The 20,000-nt window shown below is 45.0% G+C and overlaps 1 protein-coding gene across 1 annotated transcript in view; it reads right to left on the reverse strand.

Annotated features, from left to right (window-relative positions):
* LOC308379083 (shisa family member 6) overlaps positions 1–16,661 on the reverse strand; it is a gene marked incomplete at both ends in the record, with an annotated part of 52,037 nt that extends 35,376 nt beyond the window's left edge. Inside the window, 4 exons of the mRNA XM_080856139.1 lie at positions 2,522–2,587; positions 3,696–3,794; positions 10,339–10,493; positions 16,117–16,661. Of these exons, the coding sequence (XP_080712265.1) occupies positions 2,522–2,587; positions 3,696–3,794; positions 10,339–10,493; positions 16,117–16,661 (865 nt within the window). The remainder of the gene's footprint in view (positions 1–2,521; positions 2,588–3,695; positions 3,795–10,338; positions 10,494–16,116) is intronic.
* Positions 16,662–20,000: the final 3,339 nt, after the last annotated feature.

The following is a 20,000-nucleotide window of genomic DNA, read 5'->3' on the forward strand; positions in this document are numbered from 1 at the left end:
GAGGCTAGGCATGGTGCTACGTTGTTTTCTTGGGTTCATTGCCTGATTTTTACACAGTTTCTTTTATTCGAAACACCCCCAGGCGCATAAAGGGAAATAATGTAGATCCGTAGCTGTGGTCAAAGCAACAACGAGCCATGGCTGTGGTTGAAGCAACAATGGGTATCTGTGAAAGTCATCTCCACTCTCTCTTTCACACTTGGGAGTCTCTTGTGCTGTCTGACAGCAGAACGTAATGCTAGACTGCCTCCAGAAAAAAAAGCATGAAGTGGGAGAAGGAGAAGGAGAAGGAGGGGTGACAAGGTCAGCCTGTCCTTGCACAGAAGCGAGTCGAGCAGAGGGTGAAGAATCCCATTTCCACAGGAAACAAATAGAGGATGAAAGACAGAGAAACAGAGACAGAGCAAGAAAGAGAGAACGTAATGCTAGACTGCCAGAGCGAGAAAGAGAGAGAAAGAGAGAGAGAGAGAAAAAGAGAAAGAGAGAGTAATTCATGAAAGAGTAATTGAAGGAAAGCACATTAGTAGATGCCAGGGTGTGGGTGTGGATGAATGAAAGAAGGAAAGAAAATCTAAAAGGTTCCACTTGTTATGTGTTTGTGTCAAATTTGATGTGATTTTTTTTGTGTATTTTATGAACACAATACACTTTATCAAATGGCCAATGAAGACGGAGGTAAACCAGTAAATACTAAGAATGGGGTGTAAATCTTGATTCTGTTCAATTCAACAGTAACAGAGTCACCTTGAGGGGCTGCCGCATGCTTAAAGTGGAAAACTAAAGGTGCCAGTTGAAATCTTGCTCATTTTATCTGTAGACAATCTAAAGTTTTTTTCAAATTAGTAGCCAGTTTATCTTGTAATCCCTCCCAGAACATAGTCCCAAATTAACAGTCTCCACCTAGAGCAGCGGGGGAAAGATTCACGTCCCTTTCTTGCTAAATAATCCTCTCCTGTGAAGGTAAACCAGCTGACAGATAAATCCCAGAGGGCTGCCAAAAAAAGCCAGCGAGACCCTAGATCAATGCCATGCTTGTCAGGGAGATTAATGGATGGGATTCTCCCTCAGCATATACTGGGTGGCAGCGGCTTGCTCTGCCTGTCAAATAAATCTGTGGCAGCCCACCGTCGCTAAATCTTCACATCCAACCTGCCCCATCTATTACCACGGCGATAGATGGACCAGAGGGAGGCTGGCCAGGAGGCTGCAACCAGTGCCTTATTTTCTGTGGAGAAGCCAGCTCCCTCAGTTGTTGGTCTAACTTATTTTTTTTTTTATATAAAAATACAAAGAGCACTGGTATGTATGCAGAGATGCTGATTTTTTTGTACACAACACACTACAGTCTCCCACAACACGCATTCAGAGCAACACACATATGCTTCCGTAATCTGTCGCTGGTGTCCGATTATTAATGACAAACATGGCGCCTCGTCCCTGAGGCGTGTATCATTTAAAGGACCCTGGTCCTCTAAGCCTTGCGTGGCAGTTTGTCTATCAGGACCAACGTGGCAAGTTGGAGCTTGATCTGACACCATCAATTAACATGGCGCAGCGGGAGACTTAATCTCCTCAGAGCTGAAACGCCAGCGCCATCAGTCACTGGTGAAATATGAATGTTTTTGTCTCCTTGTTTTCGGGGCGTACCAAAAGGAGAAAGGGGTGACTGATGTCTGGCACTTTTTTGCAGACGGAGGGTCTCTGTAATTTGTGAGCGTGAAGTGTAGTGTCTGCAAGATAGCATTTGGAGTAGGGAACAAACAAGATTTCTGATTTCATGCATGACTACGGGATACTGTCTAGTAATCAGCTGTTTATACATGATACGTGTGCTGGCTCCTCTACAGTGGTAATTTGTGCCTTTTGGATTAAATTAGGCTAATGACAGGATAGCGGCTAAATCTCATTCATCAGAGGTGGCTCACTTGGCAGAAGCAGCTGAAAGATGAAGTCAGGGTACATCTTCAGGAGAAGGACAGAAGCAGCCTTTTGTATCACCCTTGAGATAAAACATCACTTACCTTCCATACGCAGACGTCGTTGTTTGCTAGCATAGACATAACATTATGCATGCTACTGAATCATTTCTTATCACAACAAATAACATTAAAGTAGGCACAGATTGACATAGACATGGACAGACAAACAACAGACAGAAATAACAAAAGCAATTTCTGAATATGCAGCACCTTTTTCCTCTGTAAATCTCATAAATCCATAGTGACAATTTAATTTTGGGAGAGCAGTGCTTGACAACCCTCTTTAAGTTCGCTTGACTTATATATCCTACCAGTGCATTCACTTATAGAAACATGAAATGGCTCAAATCTTGCCTGCAGGAAATTAAAGTGATTATTCTAGATCAATGCTGGCTTGTTTTGCTACATATTGGCCTGTGAACTGTACCGCATGCATGTTTGTGCATCCCAGCCTCATGACATGCATATTTGCGACACACAGAAACTATAAGCAGGACACAGTAGACAGTTACAAAGGGACACAGACACGTTTCTGTACGTACTGTAGGACATGGGCACATCCAGACTATCCCTCCAGGACATCCCTAACTCGTCAACTGAATGCTGGGCTGTAAAGACACAAGAACAGCTGCCAGGTCAGCCAAGGAGAGCTATGAAACAGCTGTAGTGGACAGGGCAAGCATCTCGTAGGCAGAGTTTTCTCCATGACACTAATTATGCTAATAATTCATATAATAAAATACATACATACATAATAATACATGCACATAATAGAACTGCATTTTCATTATGCTGATTTAACATTTATAAGAGTATAAAAGTTGTTGTGGCCAAGAGCAGTTGTCTGATACAAAACAATAGCAGTAAGACTTTCAAGGACATCAATAGTTCTATGGGCTCACATTGGACTATGCAGTTCCTATGGAGATAAATATAAGGATAATAAAACTCCAGTTCCTATGAAGATAAATATAAGGATAATAAAACTCCATATGAAATATTCAGTATTGGAAGTGAGTCACTTTCATAAGCCGTGAAACTATAAATTCCAACTTCAAACACTCATAAGCCGCAATAATACATTTAAATCCATCTTTTTGCACAAACTCTCTCTTTCTCACACACACACACACACACACACACACACACACACACACACACACACACACACACGCACACACACCCACACACACACACACATTTGTGCAGACTTATCTTACATGGAAATGACAGTAGAAAAATGAGGGTATGATTATGTTGTGCGTCATCCACTGTGTGCAGCGCCATTATTCAAATCCTCCTTGAATTGGCCTCAACAGACAATGCCAACAATGGGGCTGAATCACTCCCACATTCAGCGTTCCACAAAAGCACTGCACTCACAGGCATCGCTTCTTTGTCAATTAGCGGCGAGGAAACACCACTGGAGCCGCGTGCTGACAAAATCTACAGTCCATTTACAGTCCCCCTACACCGTACTTCACATCAGCGGTGAAACAGAGACATGAGTCCCAGATATGACACACACACACACACACTCTCTCACAGTCAAACGTCCTGCGGCGTCTTATTTATATCCTATGTGTCCTGTGGAGGCAAAGCCATCCCTCATCAGTGGTTAGGGCCCAGAGAAAATCAGATGAGGGGGCTGGGCAGCACTGGGCAGTCGGCATGAAGTGCTCGGGTGGGGGTGTGAGTGGGGGTGGAGGGGCGTACCTTTGAGATGCCCTCGTCCAAGCGTCACGAACCCAGAGGAGAGGAAGTTGCTGGGATCTTGGCTGGCACTGCGGAGGAAAGCTTCTTTCCCATAGTGGCCTGTGTGAGATAACAGAATCAGAATTCAGGGACAGGAAATGGAAATATCCATCCACATTGTTGTTATTTACCATTCAAACTGCAAAACGCTGTGGGAATGCTAAACTTTAAAATGTGAAGTTAAAACCACATTTGTAAACACTCTACGTGTTACTATGCCTTGCCATTAGTCACAGTGCGTTCAGAAAACAGTACTAGCGGGCATCCACTCAACACCTTCTCAGGGGTCCTAACCTTCCCAAAAGCCCTAATCAGAATCCGTCTTCGCTTCTTTAGTGCAAAAACCCCTCCAAGCAAAAACCAATAAAACAAACAAACAAACAAAATGAACCCCTGAAAAGAAACTCTCATGCAGTGAATCAAAATGGCTCTCGATTCGTGCCACAGCTAGCTTGTCACATTGTCCCCCAACCACTTTGAGAACATCTTTCCTCACACTCCGTTGGCTTTCATCTCCCTGTATGAGCCAGTCTGCTTGCCACCGCAAGCCCACCACCCACCCACCCCCTCGCTCGGCTCGGCCTGGCTCTGGCAGGCAGGGGGGTTGGGTTGCATGGCGGTCTCGGCTCTCAAGCCACCCTGGGGACTCAGAGGTGAGGGGCGGAAGGGGCATGGTGGGGGGGGGGGGTCGTTGTGCAATGTCACTAAGGGCACGGAGGGCTTTACATGAAGAATTTATGCACTGGACTAAGAACCTGGACAGAAGTAAATCACCCCGGGATACACACACAAACTCACACACACACACTCTTGTGTGTGAGTAAGCTTCTGTATGTGTGTCTAAAAGTGCTATATGCATGTGGGTATATGTTTGTGTGTGATACTGTGTGCAGTTGACTGTGTGTACGGGTATCTATTTGATTTGTATGTATTGGGTAAATGTCTGTGTGGGGGGTTTTACCAGCTAATGCCTATTTCTCAGTCTTGCAAAAGGGGGAAAGGCCAATGAACAAGTTTTCTTTCTAAAGCCCAGACAAGCGAAACATTTTTATGTCAAAGCTTCTTGTTCACTTTGATTCTCCAGCCAGGGGACTTGATGTTTCCCTGCAGGCACATGAAGGCATAAGGGTACTGAGCTCTAAGTCACTTTCAATAGAAGAATCTCCCCCACAAACAACTGAATAAATGTACCCATCCATTACACTTGTCAGTGCTGATATGCTCTGTACATTACAGAGCTCATGGATCCTGCCCATGACTCTGCTGTCAGAATGTAAACCATGAGTTCAATTACAGCTGCTGTATTAGGATGAATGTGCTGTAAAGCCTCATTCGTATCCACTGCCAGGAGACATATGCCTGTAGGAATCTCTATGTGTGTAAATGGATGCGGTACAGCAGCAAAGCCTGTCGCTGTGTGCAGCCGGTCATAGTGAGTACAGGAGGTACACAATGAAGCATGTCTCACTGTTGGCCCACTGTCTGACATTCACGGAGCACGCTGCTAATCACACAATGACCCGCCAGGCACTATGAGCATGGGATCAAAGCCTGGAGAGTGACAGACAGACTGCCAAAGAAGGCATCAGAGAGAGAGAGAGAGAATGAGAGAATGAGAGAGAGAGAGAGGGAGAAAGAGAGAGAGAGAGAGAAGTTTTGATAAGAATATATTATTCATTTGTAAAATACTTCTGTAATAAACTGGTTTTGAACTTTGAAGACCATGAACAACACGAACAATATGGTTTCAGGGCATGGAACTGTGCCGACCTCATTAAGGGTTGAGCACAATGTGTGAAATATATAGGAATGCACACTGAGCATAGACATCGTAAACATTTGGTGACAGTATAGGAGCCAGGTACTGCACAGTAACTCTCTGCGGTCATTACTGACTCAATTCTGTTGTGTTCAGGCTCCTACTAATCTCCCCTCTTTTTACTCCTCTCGAGCTACTGCTCACCAGCTCACACACACATACACACATACACAAGTGCACACACACACGCACGCATATCAGCTCCACATTTCAGCCCTGGTTTCAATCTATTTCACTCATGAACTGAACACCTCCCAGCCACCAAACACACACACACACACACACACACACACACACACACACACACACACACACACACACACACACACACACACACACACACACACACACACACACACACACACACACACACACACACACACACACACACACGCGCGCGCGCACACACACACACACACACACACACACAGAGGAGCCTCTTCAAAGTGAGTCTCTCAGTCATTCAGGCCTTTGGGCCGCCCAAGCCAGAGATGGGAGCTCAGTTCTAATTCTCATAATAAGAACAGGCACATGGGACCATCAGCAAGGTCTTCATTATGCCTTCATCCCGCCTGACTCACACACACACACATACGCACACACATTTTCATTGTGCACACACCCACACACACACACTTACAATCATTAACTCTCTCTCTGTCTCACACACACACTTACTCAGACATGCACAAAACACAATCATACACTCATTTGCGTACACATGTGTGTGTGCACACTAACGCACATACTGAATGTGCACATGCAAACACACACACACACACACACACACACACACACACACACAGCCACACACACACACACACACAGACATACACACAATGAAGAAACTCTTTTTTCATTTTTCCAAAGCCCCACAGGACACTCATTATATGGCCCTTCGATGTGACTTTGGGAGCGGCTATTGTGAAACCAGTAAATATTTGATAGGTGCACAGGATTAGTCTGTGGCTTTGGCACAAGTGTTATTCAACATTAAAAGGGGTATATGGCCTATATACAGGCTAATTACACTATTGCAGTTAATCTTTATTCAAGTAGGGCCTTAAATGTGTTAAAATGTGATTGATGTATCAGATAATAGTACTTTTGAGAACTACATTTTCATTCAAAAATCGATGCATTCTCTGTGATGATGAGCCAAGCCAGTGGCTGATGTCTGAATACTGAAGTCGAGAGACTGCTGAGCAGCCTAATTTACTATGCACCATTGACTTTCATATATATCTGACTGCTCCTAAATCTAGAGCATTTCTGCCCTCACAAAATAAACTTACAGTAATATCACCCCTTTACACTTGAGGTGACCCACAAAAATGCAGTTTTTCAGTTTTCTGTGGCGTAAATGTATATATTTAACCAAAATGTAAAGAAAAATGGGCAAGCATTATTGTTACTTGGAGCTAAGCTCCATGTTTTCAGTGTAGCCCAAGCTCATTGGCTCCAAGAGGTGATTAGCACCAGACACGGTGCCTTCTAACCAATTACAGGACCAGTGTGATCCTAAACAAAATGTCCATCTTCAGGGCACAGGCTTCCTCTATTAAAGACACCTAGAGGTTAACCTCTGATAGTGTCATGTCACCCTTAGGTCATGTGAGGGCGGCTGATGCTACACAATAACAGATCAAAATGCTAAATCAAAGAGTGTCTAGAGTGCATGTAAGCCAAGATGATGGATGTCAACAGAGAACCTCATGGGGTCACATCAGCAGATCTATTACCACTGCCTGACCTCCTTAAGGCCTGCACGCCTGCTTTCATTTTCTCTATAACTGAACAATTTCAGGAGATTTTCTTTTTTGTTTCCCCTCTTAGAGCCACTTCTTCTGCACCCAACCGGCCCTGTGAAGAGAGTCGTGATTTGAGATGCACCTATCAACAACATGCAGAGGAGGTCTATTGGTCCAACCACCCTCCTCCCTCTCTCCCGCTTAGAGTGTGAATGGGAGACGACGGCGCAAACTAGCAGCAGACATCTTTTCCCCATCTCGCATTGATTGGGGTAGAGTGGCAGGGTGGGGGGGGGGGGGATGTTTGTGTGGCATAATATTTCTCCCTCCGCCCCCTTCACAGAGTAGGGTGGAGAAGTCTGGTGCTGCGACACGAGACTGAAACATAATGCCTAGGAATCTGGGACAGCAGAGTAGGGCACTTAGCAGGCAGCACTCGGATCATCCCCAGGAGCGGGGATCTGGAGGCCGGATAAAAAGCAACGGTTGGGAAAAGATGGGTAGGGGCGAGTCATGGCGCCGAACGGTGGAATTATCTCTCCGGACGGTGGAGTGTGCCACCAAAGTGATGCCACTCACATGAGGAATGAGCATGAGATAGACACAGTGTGTGTGTGTGTGTGAGTGTTTGTGTGTGTGTGTGTGTGTGTGTGTGTGTGTGTGTGTGTGTGTGTGTGTGTGTGTGTGTGTGTGTGTGTTTAGGACTGGGGCTGTGTTGGCTTTTGGGATCCTGACATTCTCAAATGACCTTTGATATCTAATAATCCGGCTCCAATGTATGTTCAGAGATTAAAAATGGCCTTTATTTGATTTATTGGATTTTTCAGTTATCCCTCCTCCTCCTCCTCCTCCTCATTCTCTGCTTAAATTCTCTCTCTCTCTCACTCTCAATCTCTGCATCCATCTCTCTACTTATATATCCATATCTCTTAATCTCTCCCTCTCTTAATAAACGAGACCTCTGCTAGCGTTTATTACAAACCGCACATGATCAGGGGCTCTTTGGGCTGTATCAGAGGGCACTCATCAGAGGCCCTCATTATCTGTAAAGTTTAAGAGAAACCACTCAGGCCTCTGCTCCACTTTCTCTGCATGGTATCTATTCCTGCCACCCAATCAGAGGGAGGCAGTCAAGCAAGGAGAGAAGCTTTGCAGGTCATCACGCTGAAATCAAATGAGGACCAACGAGCATGTGAGCAGTGTGCTTTAAGAATATGAAACTGAACCTGGAACTGGCACTGCTTCAGCAAGCAAGTCCAACAGAGCACAATAAAATATCAACCATGTTCAGCTAAATATGCATCGCAACTCTCCATGCGCCTGTACTGTGTGCGCTACTGAATTTACACAGTGTTTCAAGGTCACAGAATGGCATTGTGAGATTTTGGTATAGTTTAAAATGGTATGGTTTTGAAGGGAAGCTCCAAAGTTAAGTGGGAACATTCTACCTCAGTACTGTATATCTCTTCAAATGTACACGGTACCTTGAGGTAGGGTGATAAATATGACCTCAGATGTTTAGAACGCTGCGATCTTTCAAATGTTTTACACACGTTGTTACGCTAAGGATGGCCTCTAAGATATGCTGTGTTTTGGGTCATGGGTCGTACTTGGGTCTAGTGAGGTCTACTGGGGTCATACCTAGGGGTTAAGTCTAATGAGGACTACTAGGGTCATACCTAGGGGTTTAGTCTAGTGAGGTCTACTGGGGTCATACCTAGGGGTGTGTCTAGTGAGGTCTACTGGGGTCATACCTAGAGGGCTAGCGAGGACTACTACGGTCATACCTAGGGGTTTAGTCTAGTGAGGTCTACTGGGGTCATACCTAAGGGTCTAGTGAGGACTACTGGGGTCATACGTAGGACTTTAGTCAAGTGAGGACTACTGGGTTCGTACCTAGGGGTTTAGTCTAATGAGGACTACTGGGGTCATACCTAAGGGTCTAGTGAGGTCTACTGGGGTCATACCTAGGGGTCTAGTCTAGTAAGGTCTACTGGGGTCATACCTAGGGGTCTAGTGGGTGCCTCTGGTCACAGAAGGACATGGATCAACATCTGTCCCTAAGGTATGGTTTGCAACAGGCTTTTGACCCTCAAGACATACAACTCCATATCTTAGTGCTGTTTGCTATGCTTTGCTTTGCTGGTTTGCTTCCAAATTTGTATCTGCTGAACGCAACTGTTTGATGTGTGATTTATGCCTCTTCAGTGGTATAATTGTGGGCTTCTTGGGTCAGAGTGTGCAGAGCTACCTTAGAGACCTGGTTGGAGACATCTGGATGAACGGACAACTTCAAGATCTAAACTTACTGGCTCGATGACTTTCCTAGCATATCTAGTGATTTTTCACAGTTAATCTGCATGTAGTTCTAGCTTATCTGTAATCAATAGATATCGTCAAGATTCTCCTCCAGTGTTTTTTCATTGAGAAAACCAGCCACTTTTGATGTCAGTACAGTTTAGCTCAGTTTAGAAATACAACACAATCACATTAAAAACCACAAATCCAACAGCATCCAGACAAACGCAAAACCAGAGAAAGTGAAAAAGAAAAGCATCTATAGCGGCTGAGATACAACAAGCAAGAGAGAAGGTATTATTAATTGTAGCCTAGCCACTAAATCCTTTCGAAATCACACATTCCATTTGGAACATCCCCTCTCCTGCGGAGCAACAGGACTGACATGAGACAGGGGTGTTGGAGGTCTGAGCTAAGGGATAGGGAAAAGCAATTGTATTTGCTCACACCCACATCTCACAGAGATTGTGCATGATTTCTGCCTGAACAGGCTCGAGTTCAGTGTCTTGACTTCCTCTCGTCCATTTATTACATGCTCGGTTGCCATAGAAATGCTTGTTATCTGTGTACCAATGCATGATGAAATCATCAATCCAACAGCTTCCCTCATACTGTGGCCGTGAACTAACATCAGGAATGTAAACACTCACAGACTCAATATCCTTCTGAACAAATCCAATCAACTGTGAACAGTCACGGCCCCCATTTGAAGGCATAGAAAGAGGGATTGACTTACCATGGTTGGGTTTGGCATGGACCGGGGTGTAGTGATTCTTTAATGTCCGCACAGGCGTGTTCTCCTGGGGAGAGTTGTCGATCGGTGCAATGCTTTCATGCTCATACTGGGGGATTGGAGCAGTGCCTTGCTGCCTCATGATGTCCGCAAGCGCTCTGAAAAAAAAAAAAGAAAAAGTAAAACCAAGACGTTAGACAAATTAAAGCATGTTGTTACGTTCCAGCCAAACCTTTTCTGTTTAATTGCAAAATACACATTGTTTTCACCTGCAAGCCCCTGAAGGTTCACTTAATTTATTTAGTTACAGTGCAAATATAATTTATTTCTTCCTTGCTGGAGTATGCAGATTCAACACACAGTGGTAATTACAGCCCTAAGAATCAATATGATGGGTTTGAGAGTGGAGGCACTCCAGCCAGAGATGGGTGCTACCTTTAGGCAGAAGTTGAGCAACAGCTCCCCTGCATGTGTTCTTATGCTGACATGCCCCTTCTACCCATCTTCAAATGGAAATGTAATGCCGTACACCCTTTGAAAACAAAACTGTTGGCTCTGAGAACATTTCCTTCAATGAATTTAATTGGCTGGGAAGTGTTGCACGCAGAAGACAAGATGGAGGCCGGTCAAATGGCACCTTAAATGTCTCAGTGTCAACCTGCTCAAACAATCACGTGGTCCCCATCATTCCAGAACCTCCTGTGACTTTGGGAAAATGTATTAATAGCCTCTCCCTTCCAGGATGAGGCCTTTTTTTTTTAAAGATATCAGCTTCACAGACAGAGGCGACCTGATTTTCAGTGCCCCAGTTGGCTGCCGTGTCACGCATAGCGAAGGGCTTAGAACATCCAGATCTCTGCAGCGAGAAAGCTGCAGGCCCATGGAAAAAGCCATGAGGTTCGGAGCCTGTTGATGTTTCACAGTGCTAAAAGTAGGCCATTCAGGACAGCCACCATCTATATGAAATAAGTGTCATTTATGAGCGTGACGATAGGTGACTGCTTCAGACTGTTCCAATTCTATTCCCAAATGGTGTGTCAAGTTAAGGTCTACAGATCAGGGGAGTGGTTAATCTTTATTGGGCCTTTCTTGGACGTTGGCATCCATATGTTGAATCCAGGAAGCTTAAGAACCATGGAAACAAGTTTTGTCGATTATGCCCTTTTTGAATGGTTGGGCGTAACGTTTGCTCAGCACCAACTATGTTGCCTCTGACGAACCCATAGAAAGTAATGGTGCCTGCCAATCAAATAGACATTCTCGAAACACGTTTTTGACAGGCCATAATTAATCTAGGCCGCGATGATGAAATGATGCGATTGTCACCACAAAGCAGAGAACACTAGGGTATAGACAGACAGTTTCTCAGCTCCTGCTGAGACATATTTGGTTTGCCTCAGCAAATGTAAAGTAGACATCGTAATTTTTACATTGTGTCCAAACGGGAACACAAAAGTAAAATCGTAATTGTTATTTTTGTTTCAAAAAACATTCTGTCCACCTTTATTATTCCACGCTCGCACTCTCAATGCTTCCAGTTAAACATATTTGGCCCAAAATATTCAAATTACTGTCTCCTCTGTTAACTAAGTCACACTAAAATTGTGTTTTGAATTTAAATGGTTTCATCATTACTGTCCTATTCCCATACACACTGGTGGCACCATACCAAGCATGGGGCATGGTTTATAATAATCATACAATATGACTTGAACAGCCTGTTAGCTACCTTAGAAATATTAATGCTTAACTAGACCCATTATTTGCCGGATGCTCTTCTGGCACCAATTAGGCAACCCAATGTTAAACAGCAACCTTCACATAATCAACCAATAATGAATCAGCATTTACTGCCAATGCGGGGACACTAAGAAATTACAAACCTCACATTTTTCATGTTTCATGTTCTGAACTTTAAAGCAACCGTAAAGTCAAAACAATCATGGGGACACACTGGTCAAATTACTCAGCTGTTCTCACTTACCTAACTTCCTCGACAGAAGGGGGCTTCGGTGGGAGGCTGCAGTTGCACAGCAAATGTACTAAAGTAAACTAGTCAAAGGCCCAACACATACTTGGAAGGCCGACCTCTCAGTGTAGTTAATGCCAAACTGCATGCTGGGAATCATTTCTCTCAAATGACATGTTTACTTTTCCTACTTCTTTCACTCTCTTTACCGTGAGCCTCGTGGAATCCCCACCCCTTTGCTTGTCTACTTAGTGTCCATAAGCACACTCACACATATACACACCCATTTCACACTGTCTGCTTCTGTCTGGTTCATTTAGCTCGTCAAGGTGCATTTTGGACTCAATTCACTCTTCTAATCAATACCCCTGTGGAATCAAGCCAGCTGTCATCCTCAGTAACCCACCCTCATATCTATCTATCTATATATAACTTTTTGCCTAGAAAGTTAGACATTTTTCCTACGCTGCAAACCATTAACTGTCAGCATAACATCAATGAATCAGAATCAGGTCTGCAATTCCATGGCGAACTGTGGTGTAGGTGCCACTGGGAACTATGTTGGGTGGCAAAACAGGTAGTGGCGTGGGTGGGCAGGGCACTGTTTGTTCAACCTCTAAAGAGGCAGTCTGGGACGGCACTGCAGCCCCCTCGCTACGACACCGCTCATCTGTGCCCTGACCCCGTGTCACCATCCAATAGAGGTGCGGCCAGTGAATTCACTTTTCTAGTGCTCCAAAGGTGCCCTTTGTGCGTAACAACATTCTGGGCGGCCTCAAATCCTGTTTGGACTGCACCAGAGGCTTATTGGAGAGGAAAAGAGATCAATACAGACATCTCAAATCACAGTCTGTGGCTTTCTACTCCTGAGGTTCCTCGTGCTCCACTGAAGGTCAAGGTCAGCCAGCTTACTCTCCTTCAAGCCCTCGCCCTCCTTCCTTCCTTCCTTCCTCCCTTCACGCTGTGCAGCTGCCGTTGCTTCATGGATACAGGGCGCACAAAAAAAAAAAATCCTTCCTGTTTTGGTTGCGTGCTGTTGCCAAGTTTAACGCTAATCCCGTGTTCCAGTGCAACTCGCTTCGCATGGTTGTCAGTTCCAGTGTCAAAAAAAAGAAAGAACTAAAAAATGAAAAGAACCAGAGCTCTAAATATACACTTCAGCCGAGTTTGCTTTGATGGAGCTGAACTGAGATGGTCGAAACGAACACTAAAACAAAATGAAAACCACATGATGGCCAGGGATAGGCAGGCCTTTGTCCTGTGCACCTCCTCTCTCTTTCTCTTTGTGTGCGTCTCTGACTTCCTCTCTACCATGGCATTGTCTGTGAGCCGGTAATGTGGTGGCATTAAGCCGCTGAAGTTCAAAGTGTTCCCCCTGGCGAGGATGTTGAGAAGCCATAGAGCCAGTGGTGAGAGAGCAAGACATAGAGGCTCAGAGGGAAGAGAGAGAGGCAACAACTTAGAGAAGTTTAGAAAACAACTTCTGATGTTTGGCTGTGTGCATCTCTGGCTGCGGGCAGAAGCTGGATGAAAATGTTGAAGAGGATGCTCTGGGGACATCATGAGTGAGCAGAAGTGTCTCTTTCCCTTCCTGTCACTGCCACAGATTACACACAGTCTGCTTCTCACTTTATGTCCAGTTTGCCTGAAATGTCCTTGGAAACTCAAAATCAACTGGCTTAACAAGCAGAATATTTTACTTGGTAAAAAGGGAAAAGAAAAGATTGTTCAGTATTCACAATCATTTTTTTCTCCTTATCCAACATGATAACTTTCTTATAAACGAGTTGAGTAAATCCAACCTAACAAAATATATAAATGAATGAAGCAGTCAATGTACAAAAATCCCCTCATAACAGAGGAAAACTATTTAAGGCCTCACAAAATCTACCGTAGCCATAAAACTAGCGATAAACTAGGATCCAATATATAACCTAGAAAGCAGATTTTCCAGCAACGCCCTACTATCTACAGGTTGGTGCAGTGTAACATCTTCCTGTTGCTTTAAATCTCAGCACACTATCAATATTTAAACAAAGACAATACTTCACGCAGTCTCACAGCTGGACTCCTTCAACACCAAAGACGCATGAGTCATCCAAGAGAACAGATATCTGATCATTGATGAAAGGTGCCTGCAAAAGTTTCTCTGGAACACTGTACCAAAAAACTTCCAGTTATTTCACCGCAGGCAAACAATCACATGCCACAACAAAGCCAAGTTTGAGTGATGTCTCTAGTTCAGCAGAGTTTTAATTAAGGGGAAGTTTTAAACCCCTGAAGTTATTTTTGAGAGCTTGCCTATCTCTTGCCTATGTCCTGCCTATCTCTTGCCTATCTATTGCCTATCCCTTGCCTATTCACTGTAATGTAGGAAGCCCACACCACCTCCCTCCCCTCCACAAGCCTGCAGCGGTCTGTTGCTGTCGGCTACATTGGTCCAGATGACTCCTTCCTGAGCAAAACCATCCCCTGTACATCAACTAGTTTAAGGGGTCTGAGACAAGGGAGGGGCTTATGCTGTTGCTAAGGCACGTTGGATCCTTGAGTTTCTGTCACTGTTTCTACCCCTGCACCAAAACCGCTGGGAATCCACTTTGTGCCACTGGGAAACACATTAACTCCATCATGGGGTTTGATCACTCATCTGAGGATGAGCCAACATGGCACAGTCACTCACACAGCCAATGGACAAAACAGGAACAGGATGGATGAACACCAGCATGGATTCTCACGAGTGAGCACAACTGTTCACTGCCTCAAAGGGCCGTGTCTTCTCATTGGTGCTCTCAGTGTGACATCGCACTGCACAGCTTAGAGACTCAGCTCCAGTTACTGATCAGAACCCCTCAAAAGGCCTCTTCTGCACTCACACTGCTGTTAATCAAGATCCAAGAGCACCACTTGTTTTCCCTGAATACACACGCTGCCCCCATTGCAATAAGTACCAATGTGTCCTACAAAGACTCGTCAGAGGAGGTGGAGACAACAGACAGAGAGTGCTCATCTCCCCTCTACACCACAGCCCATTGCTTAACCAATGAGGTGTTAAGAGTGCACTCAATAACTCATGTGGTGGCCGAGAAACCGAGACCCGAGAGCTATGTCGCTCCACGCAGACCATCAGAACTCTCATCCATACCAATCAGCTGCATTAGAATGATTTGTGTGTTATATCAGGGAGGTCACACAACTCTTTATTCCTGATTCGTGTCAGTGGCGACTGGGGGCCTGGGGGCTTTTAGACCACTAAAGGCATCATGAATAGTAGAATATTTGATGGTGTTCCACAGCAACCTTAGCAGGTACATGTTTTGGTTGTTCTCTGAATGCTGATGTGTCTCGCTCTCTCACATTGCAGCACAGAGAGGTTAGACCTGGCTGCTGAGTATACGGTATGGAGCTGTGTGAGGGATTTTTTCTGTCTATGCAAATGGGTGTCAAACTATTTCAATTTTAAGACAGTGCACTCGATACACAACCTTCTTAAAATAATCTATTATTTTGAAGGCCATGACATTTAAATGATGTCAATATGTTAAACTTGCATGTAGTTTAGAATATTTGTTAACATAACACATACATAATTAATTCGCTAATCAGCAAGGCACACTGGGTAAATGAGGCAGCCATATATAAATGAGTCAGTGTAAAAAACGAATCGATAATTTAAATCCTGACAAGAACGTGACTCATGCTATAGTTCACATTTGTATTATTTAAATTATATATATATATATATATATATATATATTGAAAACTCTAATGCCAAAGTAGATCGTATACATTATATGCATTGCTTGTGTACTCACCTGTGGACGTTCATTTCCTGAGGGGGATTTATAACTTTGTCATATGCGATTTTTACAGAAACTCCTATTGCGATTATCAAAGCTATCACGCCACATGTGACATAGACAGTAGTGTTTGTTCGATCTAGTTCAGGGTCGTATGTGTCTCCTGTAGGCGTGGGTGAGGGAGACGGAGTTTTGATCATCCAGTCTGGAGTCACATAGTTTCTGCATATTTTCTGATTCAAGCGCTTTGCTTTTTCGTTACAACAAAACCGCAGGTAACAGCTTCCGCAGCAGTATCTATGATCTGTGTTGTTGCACTCGAATTCTTTATCGTACTGTCCGCTAACGTCGAAGTAGCCCAGGCAGATGTCATGATCACCGACCACCACAGGCGTCTGGAGCTGTGTCACCTTCCGTGGCACCTCGGTGGGAGCGACAGTACTGTTCTCTTCTTTTACCTTCCGCTTTGGAGCATTTTTACTCTTCTTGCCCGTGGCTGCGCAGAGTACATTCAAAGGGTCCAAATATATCAAAAGTAGCAGGAGGTGTTGTATCCCCATGACTTGAGGTGGTGTGTCTTTATGGCTGTGTGTAATCTCTTTGTCCACTTTCACCGTACTTCCAGTTCTTCAAACTAAAGGGGACCCGTGTCTCACAAAGCTGGCCGAGCCACACAACTGCCTACAGGGGTACATGTCCGATGCCCTACTCCTATTGTCCGGCGTTAAGAGTTCCATGCTCAGGCAGAGGGCTAGATGCCTCTTTTGTCCACCACTTCTGTGTCATGCCTTGTGCATCTTTCCAACTCGGGTTTTCTTGGTCACTGGCGGGGTAAACGGAGGAGCAAGAGAGTGACAGCTTAAGGCTTTTGGACAATGGGGAGTGTTAACCGAGAACATGAAAACAAGTCTTCCTCTACAGACACTGAGGGAAAGGTTCAGAAGATGATGTATACACATCGACTCTTATATCTTGAGCGGTGTAACTTTCCACCTGAAATCAGGAATGAGAGAAACAGCTCGTTAGTTATTCGATAGCCAATTGATTCCGCTTCAAAAAGTTTTTTTCTCAGTTTTAACTATACGTAAGGAAATCGTATTCGTAAAAAGCAGGCAAACAGCCACACTTCAGTTTTAAACTATCCCATTTATAACCCAAGAGAAATTCCGTTGCGTCTTCTCACCGCGTTTCAGTACCTTGGACAGCGAACGGAGAACACACTCACCACGAGCCACTGTTCCAATTCATAACAAGTGTACAGGAAAAACGGCAATGAAACTATGTCTTTATAATAATATGAATCTGAAGCGGATATAGCTGTGACACGCAGTGCAGCTAAAGTCCAATATATTCTTAATTTCTTATTAAAAGAAACTGAACTCCGGTATATCAAACTTGCTTTTCCGTATTTAAACGCTACAAAAACAATCTTAAAGACATACCCGCTCTTACCTCTGCGCGGTGTCCGACTCTGGGGTGCTCCGGAGCAACTACTGACTCAAAGAACCTCAGAGCGCGAAGAGAGACCTCTCTCCGACCCGCCTCCATCGCGCACTCTCCCCCTGCACTTCAGCAGCGACTACGTCACAAGAATTCACCAGGTACCTGAGTTAATTACAAACGCCTCTCTCCCAGTGGTCATAGCTTCAGGCTGCACTCTATGTCAGTGGACTTTTCAGTAGCTGCACAGGCAGGCAAGGCCCCCTTTTCATCGCCAGACACTAAGGACCTACATTCGCATGCCCACAGCAACAGAATCATGTCTGATATGGGAGGCTATCAAACTGATTATTCGTTTCCCCAGTGCGACAGATGTTGAAATGTACTACTACTGCACAATTATAATGAACATACTGATCTGCATAGGCGTCATTTACGCTGGGGACGTACACACTTTCGACAAAAGAAAAAATCTCACTAGAATGAATAGCTTATCAAAGTGCTTAATCACCAGTTTATAAATTCAAATCAAATGAAAACACGACCATTAAAGTTATGTATGACGTTAGTCCAAGTGTTAGAACTACCTACCTAACCTATGTAGCCTATCCTTTAATGACGTCTATTCGGATGATGTGATTGTTGTTTCAGTGCAGGCTAGCCTAAATCCAAAATGCATGGTTTTGTATTGTAGCAACGGAGCAATCAGGATCAGCTAATCTCTTTATCGTATTTGCTGTTTATTGAACACACAAAGCATTCAAAGCATTCAGTCAGACTGATGCAAACGGAAGAGGTTCTTATATGTAACAGATAATGGTGACAGATACGCTAATAAACAAGGAAATGACACACCCTTGTGGCACTTCAGTTGTTCATAGCTATGGGAGAGGGGCAGGCAGAACAATCTCTCTGTGCCCCCAGCAGGACGAACCAGGGGCTCATAGGGTGCCAGCCGGTCTTGGTGGAGAACCACCACTCGATTCGGTCCAAGGAGCCACACCCTATACACAACATCAGACAGTCTAGCTAGCATACCATTATGGCCCGACTCACTGGCTCGTTAACTTAGGAGAGACCCCATTCTTGCGCTCAGGACAGTCGTCTCCTTGACAGTGGGTATCGTATACCTGCTTATGTTTAGCACCAGCCTCAGTCAGTGCCTGCTTGGCCATCTAGTGCATCTCCCTCCATCCATCCATCCAGCCCAGGCTCACCCCTCACCTCCGGCTCTGGAGGAGGCTGAACACTAAGTCCATCAGGATTCAGAGCTCTCGCCAGAATATGTGGGCTGCAAGGGTGCACTGTGTTGACCAGGGGCAGATGCAAGGCCAGGTCCCAATAACACTGCTGGCAGCGAGTTGGATTTCCAGAGTGCGGTTAAACCCTTCCAGAAGTCCATCATTCTGCGGGTGCAACATAGTAGTCTGAATCTTTCTAATGCCCAGCCACAGGCAGGCCTCGCTGAACACTCCAGCCTTGCAGTTCCACCGAAACAGCAGACCATCTCACTGACTGAGCGCTCTGTGGTGGTAGCACTGTGATTGGGGGCCGCATACGTCTCTGGACACTTAGTGAAGTAATCCAGAGCCACAAGGACTTAGCGGTTCCCTTGGTCAGTGGTGGGAAAAGGGCCTCGGACGTCCACAGCCACCCGCTCCACAGGTGCCCCCACCTAGTACAACTCGAGTGGGGCATGTGAACGCCAGGACATCTTGGCTGTGCAGGTGTTGCACTGGTGGGCCCTCCTGGATGGTGAAACAGGGCCACTGCGAGTGGAGACCCTTGGTCTCAGGATCCAGGATCGAGACGGCAGCCTAAGGCAGTCGTAGGCCTGGCGCCACCCAGGTCTGGAGCCGGGGGAGGACAGGATCCTGGGTATGGTCTTGCTAGAGCTGCCCGGGGATCGATGAACTCCCATCCGTCGTCACAGTTTGATGTCGCTGTGATCTGGGGGTCGCTGCTCGCTGCCGCTGAAGTCTGTCACTTGCTGCTGCTCACTGACTGGAGGCTGCTGACGTTGTTACTTGGGGTTGCTGTGTTTTGGTTCTCTTCACACTGCCGTCAGGACAGAGCATCTGCATTGACATGGAGGAGGCCAGCCCAGTGGCCAATCTGGAAGTTGAGTCTTGCAGAGACTCCAGCCAGCTGCCCCTCCATTCAGTCTGGTCTCTAACTAGCTATCTACTAGTTCATAATGTCTAGCATAGCCTGCATTATACTTCATGAAATGAAATGATCAGTAACTTTTAGTTGACTACCCATATAGATAGATAATAAACCCTTACATTTATAACATGTTCTCCCTATGTGTATGTGATTTGTGTATGTGTGTCTGTGAGCTCACTATATTGGTAGTCAACTAAAAGTTACTGATGTATCATTTCAAGACAGAATGTTACGGCTACCGAAACCAGTGGATACATCCCACTTGTTTTTAGCATATTTAACCTATGATA

This window comes from Sprattus sprattus, assembly GCF_963457725.1.
Source record: "Sprattus sprattus genome assembly, chromosome: 18".
Classification (NCBI taxonomy): Eukaryota; Metazoa; Chordata; class Actinopteri; order Clupeiformes; family Clupeidae; genus Sprattus; species Sprattus sprattus.